Source organism: Carassius gibelio, chromosome A5, assembly GCF_023724105.1.
Source record: "Carassius gibelio isolate Cgi1373 ecotype wild population from Czech Republic chromosome A5, carGib1.2-hapl.c, whole genome shotgun sequence".
NCBI lineage: Eukaryota > Metazoa > Chordata > Actinopteri > Cypriniformes > Cyprinidae > Carassius > Carassius gibelio.
In genome coordinates, this window is record NC_068375.1 from 31,320,688 (window position 1) to 31,335,556 (window position 14,869).

At 32.7% G+C, this 14,869-nt stretch overlaps 1 protein-coding gene across 7 annotated transcripts; it reads right to left on the reverse strand.

The window, feature by feature from the left end:
* Positions 1–464: 464 nt before the first annotated feature.
* LOC128012137 (butyrophilin-like protein 2) lies at positions 465–14,069 on the reverse strand. 7 transcript variants are annotated; one of them, XR_008182712.1, is made up of 22 exons: positions 13,968–14,069; positions 12,684–13,022; positions 12,413–12,450; positions 11,673–11,700; positions 9,962–10,002; positions 9,566–9,593; positions 9,310–9,362; positions 8,542–8,566; positions 8,279–8,334; positions 8,152–8,179; positions 7,749–7,801; positions 7,588–7,612; positions 7,175–7,501; positions 6,594–6,655; positions 6,263–6,290; positions 5,995–6,047; positions 5,730–5,751; positions 1,921–2,236; positions 1,607–1,685; positions 1,446–1,506; positions 1,136–1,322; positions 465–713 (listed from the first exon to the last, which is right to left on the reverse strand). XR_008182712.1 is itself a non-coding variant. In XM_052595162.1 (21 exons), exons 1-21 carry the CDS (start codon positions 13,984–13,986, stop codon positions 4,424–4,426), a joined length of 1,743 nt encoding a protein of 580 aa, XP_052451122.1. In that variant the 5' UTR covers positions 13,987–14,069; the 3' UTR covers positions 3,845–4,423. The 7 variants fall into 7 exon arrangements, 3 of the variants coding, with proteins under 3 accessions (XP_052451122.1, XP_052451113.1, XP_052451133.1); XR_008182710.1 differs by lacking the exon at positions 1,921–2,236 and adding an exon at positions 5,271–5,591; XR_008182714.1 differs by lacking the exon at positions 1,136–1,322.
* Positions 14,070–14,869: the final 800 nt, after the last annotated feature.

Genomic DNA, 14,869 nt, shown 5'->3' on the forward strand with positions numbered 1-14,869 from the left:
CTGATGGACCCATGATACTCTGCCAGATCCTCCATTCTGTTTCACTGTCTCTCGCAGTTACACACAAACAAATACACTGACACCACAAGAGATGACCTAGCTGTAAAGGAAGTCAGGAGAAGAGAAGAGTGAATGTATCTGATCTAGGATCAGCTGCAGATATCTTTTTGATACATTAATGTTTGCACAGTGTTAGAGTTTCTAAGAAATATAGTGTGAATTTTTATACAATTTACAATTTCTGCTATTGGTACGTTAATATACTTATATAAACAATACTTTAAATATCAACAATATTACATATTAGACAGTTACCAGTTTGAGAGAGATTTTCTTAAAAATAACTCCTGCTACTTTATACAGATTTATCTGCATGTATAAGAATCAGTTTACCTGCATTAAGACATTTATAGCCACATTATATTTATATATTACTGATGCAAGAAAGCACTCCTACTCCCAGCAACTTTAATAGGCAACCTGTTTTATTTTCACATTTTTAAACTCTTTTAACAAAGTACCTGATATAACACACGTTCATTCCAACTCTTTAAATGGGCAATGATAATTACATAATGTTGTCAAAAGATGAAGTTTAACATTTGAAAATTTGAGCTTTTAAGAGTTATCCGTGCACGTCCCACCTTCACAAGTGAGATGCTGCACTAGACCACTGTGTCCACGCGGGGGCGCTGCAGTTATGTTGTAGTGACCTAGAACCAAGAAAATAGTCGTCTAGTGATTTTCAGGTCCCCAAAATTGTGATTCATTTTCATTTAATTTTACAAAAAAAAATATTAAACTACTTTAATTATTTACATGCAGATTTAACATTTTCTAGTTTATTTATTTGTCTGTGTGTGTGTGTGTGTGTGTGTGTGTGTGTGTGTGTGTGTGTGTGTGTGTGTGTGTGTGTTAGTGTTGGAGCCTTATTTATAATTTGGGAATTATTAAACTGCTTTATTAAACATTGGGTAAAGTCTTAAATAAGGTAAATTCTTTGTAATTTCATTGAAATTGTAATTTTCTTCAGAATAACATGCCTTGATTAATGTAGCCTATACTTAATTTGAGAAAAAAATCATCTGTAATATTGATTGTTATAGCTCTCACGAAATTTAAGAAAAGGATCAACCTGAAATTTCAATGTCAACTGAGCTATTAAATGGGATTTGATTTGTCTCTGTCCAGAAACTGAGCATGAGGGTTGAGTCTTAAGAGTCTGTCCTGCATCTTTCTGGTCTCTCTCAACTCCTGTTCAGCTCTTTTCAGCTGTCTGTCTTTTTCTTTGCATGCCTTAATTAACATATACTGAAGCTCCTCTGAAAAAAAAGGCAAATTTAGTTTAGAATCATCTATTAATATTAATTTGTTGCTGTATTAATAAGAGATAATCTGTTTCTTGGATATAACCTTTTGTGAACTTGCTAAAACAACAGTCTCACCAGCCATTAGAGCAGATTTATTCATTATGTCTGTCTCCCGTTTAGTCCATACTTTGTCTATCTGTAAGGTAAAGAAAAACAGACTGGGGTCATATAAACTAATTTAATACATTTTTTAAATAAATTCATTTATCCTATTGTTAATTCTGCTGATTTCTTACCTCAAACAGCTTTAGATGAATACTTCGACCTTGAAATCTTGGTGACTGACTCACAGGTTGGATTCAGGTTTTATGCTCACTAAGAAGACAATGTGTTAATGGGTTTTTGATAAAACTGTTATCTTAGATACCCAACTAATAACTACCCAACTACACTAAATGAATTAAGATTGGGCATATATAACACTACAGCTTAAAAATGCATCCTGTCCCAGAAAGTGGTTTCATTGTACTTGTACATTGTACTTCATCCTGTCAAAAGATTGTTAATCAGCACTCTGGGATGTAGTAGTATAGACCTGCAGAATACTCACCTCCTACTGTAATCTGTTTTGTCTCCACTGATGACCTGACAGTAGTAATCACCAACATCTGAGACACTGAAGTTATTGACATGTAAAGACACATTTCCTCTCTCCAGTACGTGAGTGTCCAGACTCGCTCGGTCTCTGTAGCTCCTCCCCTCGATCACATGTCTGTTCTTGTAGATGCAAACACAGTCTGTCTCCTTAAACCATTTGATCTGCATGCCAATGGCACAGATTTCAGGAGTCAAGTGACAAGGAACAATGATTTCAGACCCCATAGAAATCTGTGCTTCTGTTTGAGGAATAACAAGCTGAAAACCACCTGTGAGGAAAAGAGAGAAAGATGCACTCAAACACCACTACTTTCACTTTTACTTACTGTACAAAAACAAAACCCAAGTAAAACTGATGAAGTGTACATGATTTAAGAAACTTACCAAAGTATGGGTTGCCCATGTCATTCTAATTTAGATGAAAACAAAAGTGTAAGAAATTGCTAGTTTTTAACAATGTAACAGAATGACAACGTTGTGGGATGAATACTGATGAATAATCAATTAATTTATGCTTAATTTATTACTGTGCTGAAGACTTTAATTCAATAGTGTGAATGATTGTATGAACTGTATTAATGTGCATGTTCTTTCTTATCTGAATCATGATGTGATGTCTGGCTTAGGGCTATGATACAGACAACAACACATGAACACTCAAGACGCAAGTCTCAAACTACACAGAATATACAAGTTATACTACCATCAGATTTTATGGAGGTGCAAATTGCAGTTATGATAAGATGGTCGTTTAAAATGTGGAGATTTTACTTACTCTTGACTGCCTTTCTTCTGAGTTTATCCTAAGATATAAATAATACAATGAAAGAGTTTTATTATTTCACGCTGTCTGGCCTGTATTTTTACAACTGAATATTCCATCATAATACAGATTGTCAGAGCTTTCAAAATGAAATCAGATCATACTTAAATAATAATAATAAAGTATTAGAAATGAATAATTTATTATTTTAAAAAGAAATCTAGAAGAAGTGCAAGCAGGAAGCTGATTGTTAAATGATTGTCTTTCGATGTCTTATTTAAAAAAAAAAAAATCAAATATTGGATACAAACGTCTAGTTTAATACTTTTGAAAGCAAGATAATTTACTACTATTGATAATGTGAAGGAAGAGGTTATGCTCTCTTACCTCATGTTGCATTAATTGGCAATAATTTGATCTTTGTAAATGGGTGACTGACTCACATGTTGGACACGACTTGTCCTTACTAAGAACAACATTACTCATTACCTTTTGTGGAAGTTTTGTTCTTTAATACCTGAACTTATTTACCTATGATGATTTCCAAATTGCTTTTGCTATAGTTTACCTTGCATAATGCATACATGATTACTAGTTGTGTTTTCAAACATTGATTTGGTTGTCCAATTGTACCACTGTACCCTTTTGTGCAGTTAAATAAGTCTCCTGAGAGTTCTCTCAGTTCTCAGTTTTCTGGCCTATGTTGCAGCCTGGAATGAAACCACACCGTCCTGGTTTCGTCTGGCCAGAGGAGAAACGGTCCCCCGACTGAGCCTGGTTTATCCCAAGGAATTTTCTCGATTTCTGTGACCGATGGTTCCTTGCTACTGTCTCCTTTGGCTTGCTTAGCTGCGGACGTTTGACTGATGGTACAGACACTATTAGAAGAGAGCTGAACTAGATGATGACATCACTGAATCATCAATGAACTGACTTTAGCTGACTCTTTGTTATTGTCTTCTTGCATTATTGAAAAACTATTTTCCTGTTTGACGACACAGTGAAGCTGCTGTGTGTGTGCACGTTTGTGTATATGCGTGTTTAAAAGTTACAGTGATGATGACACAAAGTGATCATAACAGAATTCTCTCTGCCTGAAAAAAAAGCTAGACCATTTTTCTTTTTTTATTAAATATGATTATGAGAAAATTACTTTTGAATGTATTGTATTTTCAAGGTCCACAGTCTCGATTCCTTTTTATTAAAACTTCAGTAAAATTCGATAATATATATGTATATATTTCTTGTAGCTTTACATGATTCTTTGTGCATTTTAATCGTAGCCTAAGTATTTATGTGACACAGGAAGACACAGAAAAGTACATTGTAAATCACTTGTGGAATAAATAAATTCTACTTTTAGAAGGGCATGGTTCATTATCAATTATTCCTAAATAAATCAGCGTTTATTAAGCTGCTTTATTTTAGTATTTGGAAGGTTACAAATATACATTAAGTACAGTATCAATTCATTGTAATTACACTTATCTTCATGATGTCATGCCTTAATGTACATGTATTTTGTAAATACATGTAAAAACAAATCTGAAATATTGATTGCAATACATTTTAACAAATTAAGATAAGGCATTAATCATCAACCTGACATCTGTATGTTCTAGGTATCTAAAGGGATTTTTATTTGTCTCTGTCCCACAACTGAGATTGAGGGATGAGTCCATTCTGGTCTCTCTCAACTCCATCTGAGAGAACCTTCTCTGTAAGCCCTGATCATCACTTGATGAAGCTCCTGCACATTGTTCACTTTCATTTCTGAAAAAAATAAATAATGCCCGGTTATGTTTATAGTCATATATTAATAGGTTTTAATTGTTGTTCCAGTTTCAGAAAGCAGAGTCTGTTTCTTGGGTCTAAATTGTTTATACACGTGGTGAAATTATGCTTCAATTCCACTCACCTGACATTAAAGCAGATTCATCCATTATGCCTGTCTCCACTTCAGTCCATATTTTATCTATCTGTAAATTGAAGAATATAGTCTGACTGAAGTTATACAAACTAGATATGAAAACATGGTAATTTATTAAATTTCTTTAATAAATATTAGTGTATTAACATTATACTGTACATTAAATACACTTCATTTAATAAATAAAGAAATCTCATTCTATTGTATGAATTATTTTTATTTGTTATTTTTTTTACTGACTTTGCACAAATTATTTTGGTCTTACTGAACTCACTAAATGCATGATCAACCTGTAAACTTTCTTACCTCATACAGCATTAGCTGAATAGACTGATCTTGAAATGCAGGTTGGACTTCAGGTTTTATCCTCACTAAGAAGATGATAACTCAAGCGTGAATATAGGTTTGTGTGAAATCTTAGACACACAAGTTATCCTGTTAGAAAACTGATTAACTTAGGATTGAGCTTCTCTCACTACTATAACACACTTTAAAAAATAAATAAATAAAGTTTCTTTTTGCTGAAAAACACAGTTTCAGACATCATCCTGTCAAAAGATTGTTAATCAGCACTCTGGGATGTAGTAGTATAGACCTGCAGAATACTCACCTCCTACTGTAATCTGTTGTGTTGTGTCTCCACTGATGACCTGACAGTAGTAATCACCAACATCTGAGACACTGAAGTTATTGACATGTAAAGACACATTTCCTCTCTCCAGTACGTGAGTGTCCAGACTCGCTCGGTCTCTGTAGCTCCTCCCCTCGATCACATGTCTGTTCTTGTAGATGCAAACACAGTCTGTCTCCTTAAACCATTTGATCTGCATGCCAATGGCACAGATTTCAGGAGTCAAGTGACAAGGAACAATGATTTCAGACCCCATAGAAATCTGTGCTTCTGTTTGAGGAATAACAAGCTGAAAACCACCTGTGAGGAAAAGAGAGAAAGATGCACTCAAACACCACTACTTTCACTTTTACTTACACAAACACTACATACCAATTGTTAGAACAAAAATATTAGAACGAGTGAGCAAAACCAATGAAGTGTTTTAAGACAACTTACCAGATACGCTCTTGCTGTAATTCTAATTTAAGGAAAACAAACAGTGAAGAGATTTTAGACTTCTTCTAACATAACATCCAAGAATTCATTTCACAGTGATTCTTTATGAAAGAGTCACAACATAAAGCCAGTTTTGGCAATGTAACAATATGCAGCATAAGAACATTTTAGGTGAATGAATATTACATTTGTCTATACTTCATTTATAAAATATAAAACAATGGTGTCATTTTAAGGACAGTATTAATGTGTACACAAAGTCTACCTCATGTTGTTTCTCATCTGATTCACTTTGATGTGAAGTGTGCCTTGATTCTTCTATAATGAATAATAAAAACACAATGAAATGCAAACACTCATCACAAATATGTTCTACACATGTTACAATACTATACACACACACACACACAATATACATATATATATATATATATATATATATATATATATTTATATATATATATATTATATATATATTTAAACGGTTTACAAAATAATATAATTTAAAAAGCAGATATTTTAAGACGACTTACTGTTTGTTGGTGCTCTTGTCCTTTTATCCTAATTGAGATTAAATGGTTTTACAATGTATTTACAATTATATTTACAGTTGATATTATAATAAGTTTCTTTGTTTTTGTTAGGGTTACTATTACATCAAGCAAATTTGCACTTTAGCTATTTAGTATTTTAATGAGCGATAAAGAAGATCTGCAGGAAGGGTGCTGATTATTGAAAAACAGTTCATCTTTTAATGTCTTACTTTCTAAACTGTTTTACAATATTACATTTATAATAGTAGCTTGATATAATTTGAAGGATAATTTACAATGGATAATGGTAAGGTAAAAGTTGTGTTCTTACCTTATTTTCTTCTGGAAATATTGGAGACTGACTCGTAGACTGCACGCCGGGATTTATCCTCACTAAGAAAAACATTACTGATGTGTTAATAGGCTTGTATGGAAATTATGTTCTTAGATAACTTAAACTAATAGACATCTAAGTGGAATGAATCCAACACTACATGTTTGCATCCAAGAATTCTGTTCTAATATTCTAATCTTCTAATATTCCAATTTCTTTTGATGATTCTTCAAACAGCATTTGTTATTGTCTGCCTTGCTAAATTGAAACATGATTATTGGTTGTTTTTCTGCGCGTACAGCACAGCTCTTATTATTCATGTACAATACTCAAACTCACTATTTTATATAGTTCCTGTGAGATGAATGATTCATTTTGAATCAAGTATTAAAACTGGTTCAATGCTCCAGGGAAAATTATAATAAGTAAATTGGATAAAGCTGAAATATGCCCATATGTATTAGTTTCAGAACAGTTTACCGATCACATACTGATGAGGATCTAACATATCTCTAGATTTCTGTTTCAGTTCAGATTCATTCTGATGTGACATTGATCTGAAGTAGAGGACTACTCACCTCTAACTGTTATATTCTCTCTTCTGTCTTTACTGATGACCTGACAATGGTAATTTCCGATATCTGACAGCCTGAAGTTTTTCAGTCGTAAGGAAACATTTCCTTCACTAAGCTTGTGAGTGAATAGACTCACTCGGTCCTTGAACAAAACCCCTTCTGTCACCTGCCTGTCCTTATACAGGCAAACACAGGCTGTATCATTAGACCACCTGATCTCCATGTCAACAGCACTGATTTCAGGAGACAAGTGACATGGAATGATCAAATCAGCCCCCAAAGAAACCTCTGGCTTTTCTGGTGTACTGGGAACAACAAGCTGAAAGTTCTCTGTGAGGAAAAGAGAAAAAATATGGGCTCACACTCATACATCCGCAAAATGTAACATTCTGTAATTGAATTTTTTTTTTACTTACTTTTCAAGTCTTCCATCTTGGCATTCCAATTGAGGTGAAAACAAATGCAAAACTTTGGTTATTTTGTAAGTGTAACATTAAACGTTTTTATTGAGTGATATACATTTTATTTAAGCTTAATTTATAAATGATTCGCACTATGTATTTATGTGTGCACCTACCCCATGCTGGCCCTTGTTTTCTTCACTGTGATATGAAACTTGGCGCAAAGAATCTATAAAGCAGGAAAAAGCACTCTTCTCAAATAAGATTTACACATCACATGGATTATGAGATATGTGTGTAAAATGTGTAAATAAATGTAAAACTCCACATGTTCATATGCATATATAGACAGAGCAATGTAATAACCCCAACCTAAAGACAAATGAGGTACACAGTAATGTACTTTTAAAATAGACACATTATTAACCAAATACACACAACATTACCCACATATGTTCAATCTATAAAGAAATTATTTTATATCATAAAGCAGTCTTTAAACATCATATCACAAAATTATTTTTAATGAATAATGCACACTCATTTGATGACGAAGACAATAACTTTAAAGCAGTTTACCTTTTCTTTTGGTTCCCATTATGTCATCCTAATTTGGATTAAAACAAATAAAGTTTCATTTGATTTATGATGTATTGTATGTGTGTATATTAACTGTATGAATAATGTTTTTAAAATGCACATATACCCCAGGCTGCTCATCTTTATGGCTTAGATCTAATTTGCTGTACTGTGATGATAATTCTATAACAAAGAGAAAAAAAAAAAAAATTCCACTTTAAAGGCAAGATTCAAAAAAATATATTTTCATACTTTCAGTGTGTTAAATTAGTGATTTTTTGCATAGAACTTCTACGATCAATACAAATTATGAATTTAGATCTTAATTTTTTATTTGCCAATGCAATGCAAATACTACTTTTTACAAAGTCAATTATTTCCAGAACTTACTGTTGTCTGTTTCTCCCTTGTAATCCTAAATGAGATTAAAACAAATAATTTTAATATACAGTATATGTATATATATATAAGATATTGCAGCATGTTGAAAAAATATTTTTTTTTTTGCTAAACATTACATTATATTACATTATTATATTATATTAAATAAAAGAAGTTATATTCTATTTGTACAAAAGGTGAAACATGATCTGAAAATAGCCATTGCCAAAAAAGGAAAATATAAGTGTCCGGTTGATTATACCTTGAATATCAGAATCAACTGCAGACAGATTATTTTTCTATTTTAGCGCAGTCAGTTTAAAACTTGATTAAAGACCAATCTTTTAACATTAAATATGCATAACACACCAGCACATATCCATAATTTAAAGTTATTTGCCTTCTATGACACTGACACACTTACGTGAGCTGCTTTATAGCTGAATCAAATGTTTATAATTGTCAAATTTTGCAATTATTGGACTGAACTGAATCAACATTGAACTGAATTGAGAAGAATAATGACATCTTCATTCATTGAACTTTTTTTTATAATTGAACTTTGCACTGTTCTTGATCTAACTTTAATCATATGTTGAGTTTGACAGGAGCTGAATAATGACACTATTGTCTTGTTAGAGCTGCTTTACAGCACAATTTAAATTTGTTTCATATTTGTCTCAAAGTTGGCATCCTTGATTCTGATTCATACTGTGAGGCTGCTTTGAAACGATCTCTGTTGTATTGAGCACTATATGGCTTGACATTCACACATACCTTACACTGATCCTTCCCTGAAGCACTGTGATATACAGAGTGGATTGATAACTCTTTATTGCAAAAAATAAAAAAATTATTTACCAACAAGATCCACACATTACATAGATTATGACAGATGTTTATCAAAATGTCAAATAACAGTTGCATCAAGGGCAATGGGCTCCAGGAAAGAAATGGTGAAAGAAAGAAACAAAGAAAGAATAAACCAAGAAATATACTCAATAGTACAGTAGTAACTTCAAAAACAACTTACGATATATTGGCTCTCCAGTCTTGTAATCCTAATTGAGATGAGGGAAAACATTTAAAACATTGTTAACATAACATCGTCACACAAGAGGGATTCATTTTATAGTGATTCTAAAGTGGTCAACTAAATTATGAGTTATTGTTGTGAAAGACCAATCTGAAGGAAAAAAGCTGGGAATGTTTTGCAATACTGTAAAATTGTGTTTCTTCATATTTGTTTGGCAATGTAATCTACAATTCAAGAAAAAAATAATGATATGTCTCAAGTTGATACAAAGTGATTGACATTACAAGTGTCAATCTAGAGATGATGACCTTTACTGTATTTATACAGTAAAACAGAGATATTTAAAACAACAGTGTGTGTGTGTTAGCTAATAATATTAATGTGCACACAAACCTGAAGCTGATTGTCTGAATCACCCTCATGCTCTGACAACTCTACAAAACAGAAAAAAATACTCTTCTCAAATATGATCTGATTTAGACTATCATACAATCACACACACACACACACACACACACACACACACACACACACTTATGAACTCACATAATGGTTTTGAAAGAAATCTTATTTGATCAAAAATACAGTAAATCCAGTAATAATGTAAATTTATTTGAAATACATTTTATATTTTAATCCATTTTAAATTTGTATTTTAAATTAATCTGTTTTTGTATTCTATTTTAAAATATAATTATTTCCTGTGATGCATGGCTTTAAGCAGCCATTACTCTAGTCACGTGACACTTCAGACATCATTCTTATACACTAACTTGGTGCTCAAGAAACATTTCTTCTTTTATATATATATATATATATATATATATATATATATATATATATATATATATATACACACACACACACACACACACACATAATATATTTGCTGAATCGTGGTACATTATTTTTGTACTTTTTTATGAATAGAAAGTTCAATTTGTTTGAAATACAAATGTTTTGTAGTATTATAAATATCTTTACTGTCACTTTTGATCAATTTAATGTATCACGAGAGAGCTCAACGAGCTGCAATTTAAGAAAACACATGCAAATTGAAAAAACACCAGCAAAAAAACATCATCAGTTTGACAACACAAGTGTTGCAAATCCTCACAGCACATGCATATAACGAAACACACTGCAAAATCTCACAACACAGGCGTATAACAAAACGCGCTACAAATACTCACAACACATGCAAATTAAGAAATTATATTTATTATTTTTCTGAGGATTTGCAGCACGTTTCTTAATTTGCATGTGTTGTAAAGGATTTGCAGCATGTTTCATTATATGCATGAGTTGTGATGATTTGCAACACTTGTGTTGTCAAACTGATGAAGATGTTTTCTTCATTTGCTGGTGTTTTTTCAATTTGCATGTGTTTTCTTAAATTGCAGCATGTTGATCCCTCTCGGCCACCGTACGAATAAAAGTAAAAATCTCACTGACATCAAACTTCTGAAAAGGGTTATATTCCAGAAAGCACGGTTAACTTACCATATCATATACCCTGAACTCTCTGTTAATTAACACAGACCTTGCTTGAGGTATGATGGTTCCGAAAACATGAGTTCAGTCAACCCAGAGTATGATCACAGTTAACACACAAGACTTTCTCAACAGAGTGAGGAATCGACAAGTCATTATTGCATATTGCCACCTATTTGATGGCTGTGCAATCTTTTTTTTTTTTTTTTTTACTCTTTTAATCACTGAGAATAAGAATTATATTGTTTGTTTGATGGTAATTATATAATAAGAAATATCACCTGTATTTTATTATAAAAAACACATTTATGAAAATGCAGATCCTCAATGTTTGAGATGACATTTATGATATTATAAGGTCACACAAGTGCTGAGGTAAACTAACCATGAAACATAACCCACTCCAGAACAGGTTATGTTCAGGGAATCATTTGCTATGGCTACTTACATACCCTGAGAGTTACCTCCGCTCTTGGAACCGAAAGCGGAGTATATCTGCTTACTTACCCTTAAACATACACGGGTATGTCACATAACCTGCTAGGGGCATAACGATACCCCCCAATAGTGTATGTTTAATAAGGATGACAAAGTGTTTAAGACAACTTACTGTTGCTTGTTTCTCCCATTTTTTTATTCTGATTGGGGGAAAAAAGAGTTTACTTCAGCTCCTCTGAACATATAACACAAGGATTTATTTACAATGATTCCTTACAATGAAAGAAAAATCACAACACAGCTTAAATTTCTTGCAACATTGATATTTATGTATTTAGCAGAAAATGTTTCTATTGCTAGCCTTATATTGCAAAGAAAATGCTATTGAGAATAATAATGTATATATTATTTTATATGTTTGCCTTATTTTTATGAGTGTCACATTAAATAATTAAGCTTGTAGATATTTTTTATTCTTGACTTCTGAAAAACAACCCAACAGTACTTTTTGATTATCAAGAATGGTTTTGCCAGTTTAGTCTTGGTTCCTGTATTCAGCCACATCATCTCAGTAAGCTTTTCATAACCACAGTTCCCCAAAATCTTTGTTTAATCTTTGCATATTTTTCTTATTTTGAATTAATATTGTTAGTATCCTGTTGAGGATACTGTACTGTATTGTCTTGGTTACCAGTTAACATACTTCTACACAGAGGTACTGTATGCCTATTTTGGCAAGATATATAGATATAATTAGTTTGAGCCTTGTTTCCTGTTTCAAGACCAGTGGTATTCCAGTTTCATAAATGCATTTTGTATAAAATGCAATGTACATAATACCTCTATATTTTCTTGTATATTGTGTTATAGTGTGCTATATGTTCATAAAAATAATGATAGGTACTGTCTTACCACTGTAAAGAAGTCCTGGTCCTTCAAAATAGCAGAGACTGCATACAGTATGTCAACAAAAGAAAATTGTTAATTGGACATACACAGCTATTTATTGAAGTCTAATTGATTAATTACTATAGGTATGTTTGGAACTGCAGACTACCATATACCACTACTTATATTAACTCTACGCAGGAATTAAGGCATATTTGCACCCAACTTAATCTCACAACCGAGTGTACATCTAGCTGGTGCAACCAGAGCATTAGTGGAATAATGCACTGCTTACCTTCTTCTGCTACATTTACTGTTATCTGCTGTGTTTCATTTCTACCGATGACTCTGCACATGTAAACTCCCAGATCTGACTCTCTGAAGTCTGCCACTCTTAAAGACACATTCCCTCTCGGCAGGTCATTAATGAAAAGACTGGCTCTCCCCTCGTAGCCAACACTCTGTGTCATCTCTCGGTTCTTATAGGCACAAATACAAGACATCTCGCCAAACCAAGAAATCTCCATGTCAACGGCACTGAGTGCAGGAGACAGGTGGCATGACACAGTGAGAGTAGATCCCGCATTAATCTTAACTCTTTCACCTCTTTCAGGAATAACAAGCTGAAAGTCATCTGTGAGAGAAAAGACACATGGGCAAGATTCAAATATCACCTGTGCTGTATTTTGTTTAAAAGGCTTATTCCTGCAATTCAGTCTTTGAAGTACGTAGTTTCTTTGACTAAAACTAGACAAAAATGTTGACACTAAAACTTGACAAAAACCAGATAAGGTTGACTAAATATGATAAAAACTAACAAGGACATTTGACAAAAAAAAAAAAAAAAAAATTGACTAAAATAGCTGACAAAATTAACACTGATCAAGATTTCTGTATTGACCTCTAGTTCCTCCATCTATAAAGGCAGTGGCTATCTCGAAAGTATAAAAATTTCCCCGCTTCAGTACCAAACATTTCAAAATGTCACATTGATGTAGTCAGACAACACATTAGGAAGTCACACAAGAAGTCTTACACAATTACACCTTAACTGTCACCCGCCTTTAACCACTTTTTTGCTGTCTGTAGGAAAAGTAATAGATTAATATACGACAAGAGTGCACCTAAAAAAATTCTACATCATAAAAGGAGGTTATTTATCATGCTTTAGAATTCATAAGAAATTATATATCACCTGAAAACATAAAATGTCAAAATTCATCCTTTGACACCAGATATTGCATGTCACATGTCACAACATTTTTTCGTTCATGAATTATAAAAATGTAAGTTTGTTTGGATAGTGCACTTTCATGTCTATGTTCAAAAATGTGAGTGACAGTTAAGGGATTAAAGGCTAAAAGCCTAGTAATATAAAATACAGAAATATATGAAGATTCATACACCAAAAGATACAACCCAAATTTATGCAATACAATAATGACATTTTACCAATCTCAATCTGTAATTGTGCTGAAACAGAACTCCCACTGCACCCCAAACACACCCCACCTTACGTTTTGATTAACAACTAAAAATAATGAGAAAAGTAGATGAGAATTAATTGAAGAGAACTTACTGCTACTTCTCGCTGCCATGCTTCTTTTCTAAAACAGGAACAAAACACATCCAGTGAGAGAGAACTGATTTCGGTCCCACACAAACTGCTGACTTAACTACACTGAAAAAAACAAACAAGTTTTATTCAAGCCAAAACAAGTTTTTCAAGTGCTTACATATGTGGAAATGAGATGACGAGATCATGATAAAAAAAAAAAAAGCTAAAGATTTCCACAACATTATACACAAGATAAAGTTTTTTGCTTTTACACTTCATTTTATTTTTGATAACCCACAATCAAAATGTTTGCAAAAACACTCTCAATAGTGATATCTGGGTGAACATATTTATGGAAATGAATAAGTATTTCCAAAAGGCAAAACAGTGTTACACAACAGTGTTATGTGTTATTTATGTTTACTTTAGATATGAGCTGTGTCTTAAGAGAATACAATACTCAACTGAATATTGTTCAAAACTTACTTTATAACCATTGACAAAGTACATTATTTTGGTATGCAGGTGTACAGCCCAACATGGTGTCCTCCTGGATGTGGGGCACCTGGACATGAGCAGAAGTGATATATGGTGAATTTAGGCATGATGACAGCTCTTTAGCTGTTGTAACCTATATCTACACTATAGATTGAACAATTTAAAATCTTAGGAGAGAGAAACAGTCTGTCATTTGAGTATTGTTTGCTTACTTTAACATGAATACTGACTATTCAGACAATATTTGGTGCCCAGCTTTTTGTATAAGACTAGGGAAGTTTACAAATAATTCAGAACATGCATGTAATCTATGCTTAAAATATTTTGCTCTATTGACTTGTTTTGGTCGAAAAGACAATTGCCAGTAGCTTCTTTACAATTAGGGAGTATTTCTTTATTGTATCTATTAAAAATCCTGGACATAT

Excerpts from the sequence above, each read along its gene's own strand:
- LOC128012137 (XM_052595153.1), bottom strand. Across the intron at positions 7,613-7,748 it reads AAAACAAGGGCCAGCATGGG|AATGCCAAGATGGAAGACTT; the intron begins GTAGGTGCACAC and ends CACCTCAATTGG. Across the intron at positions 6,291-6,593 it reads TATTTCCAGAAGAAAATAAG|GATAAAAGGACAAGAGCACC; the intron begins GTAAGAACACAA and ends AATCTCAATTAG.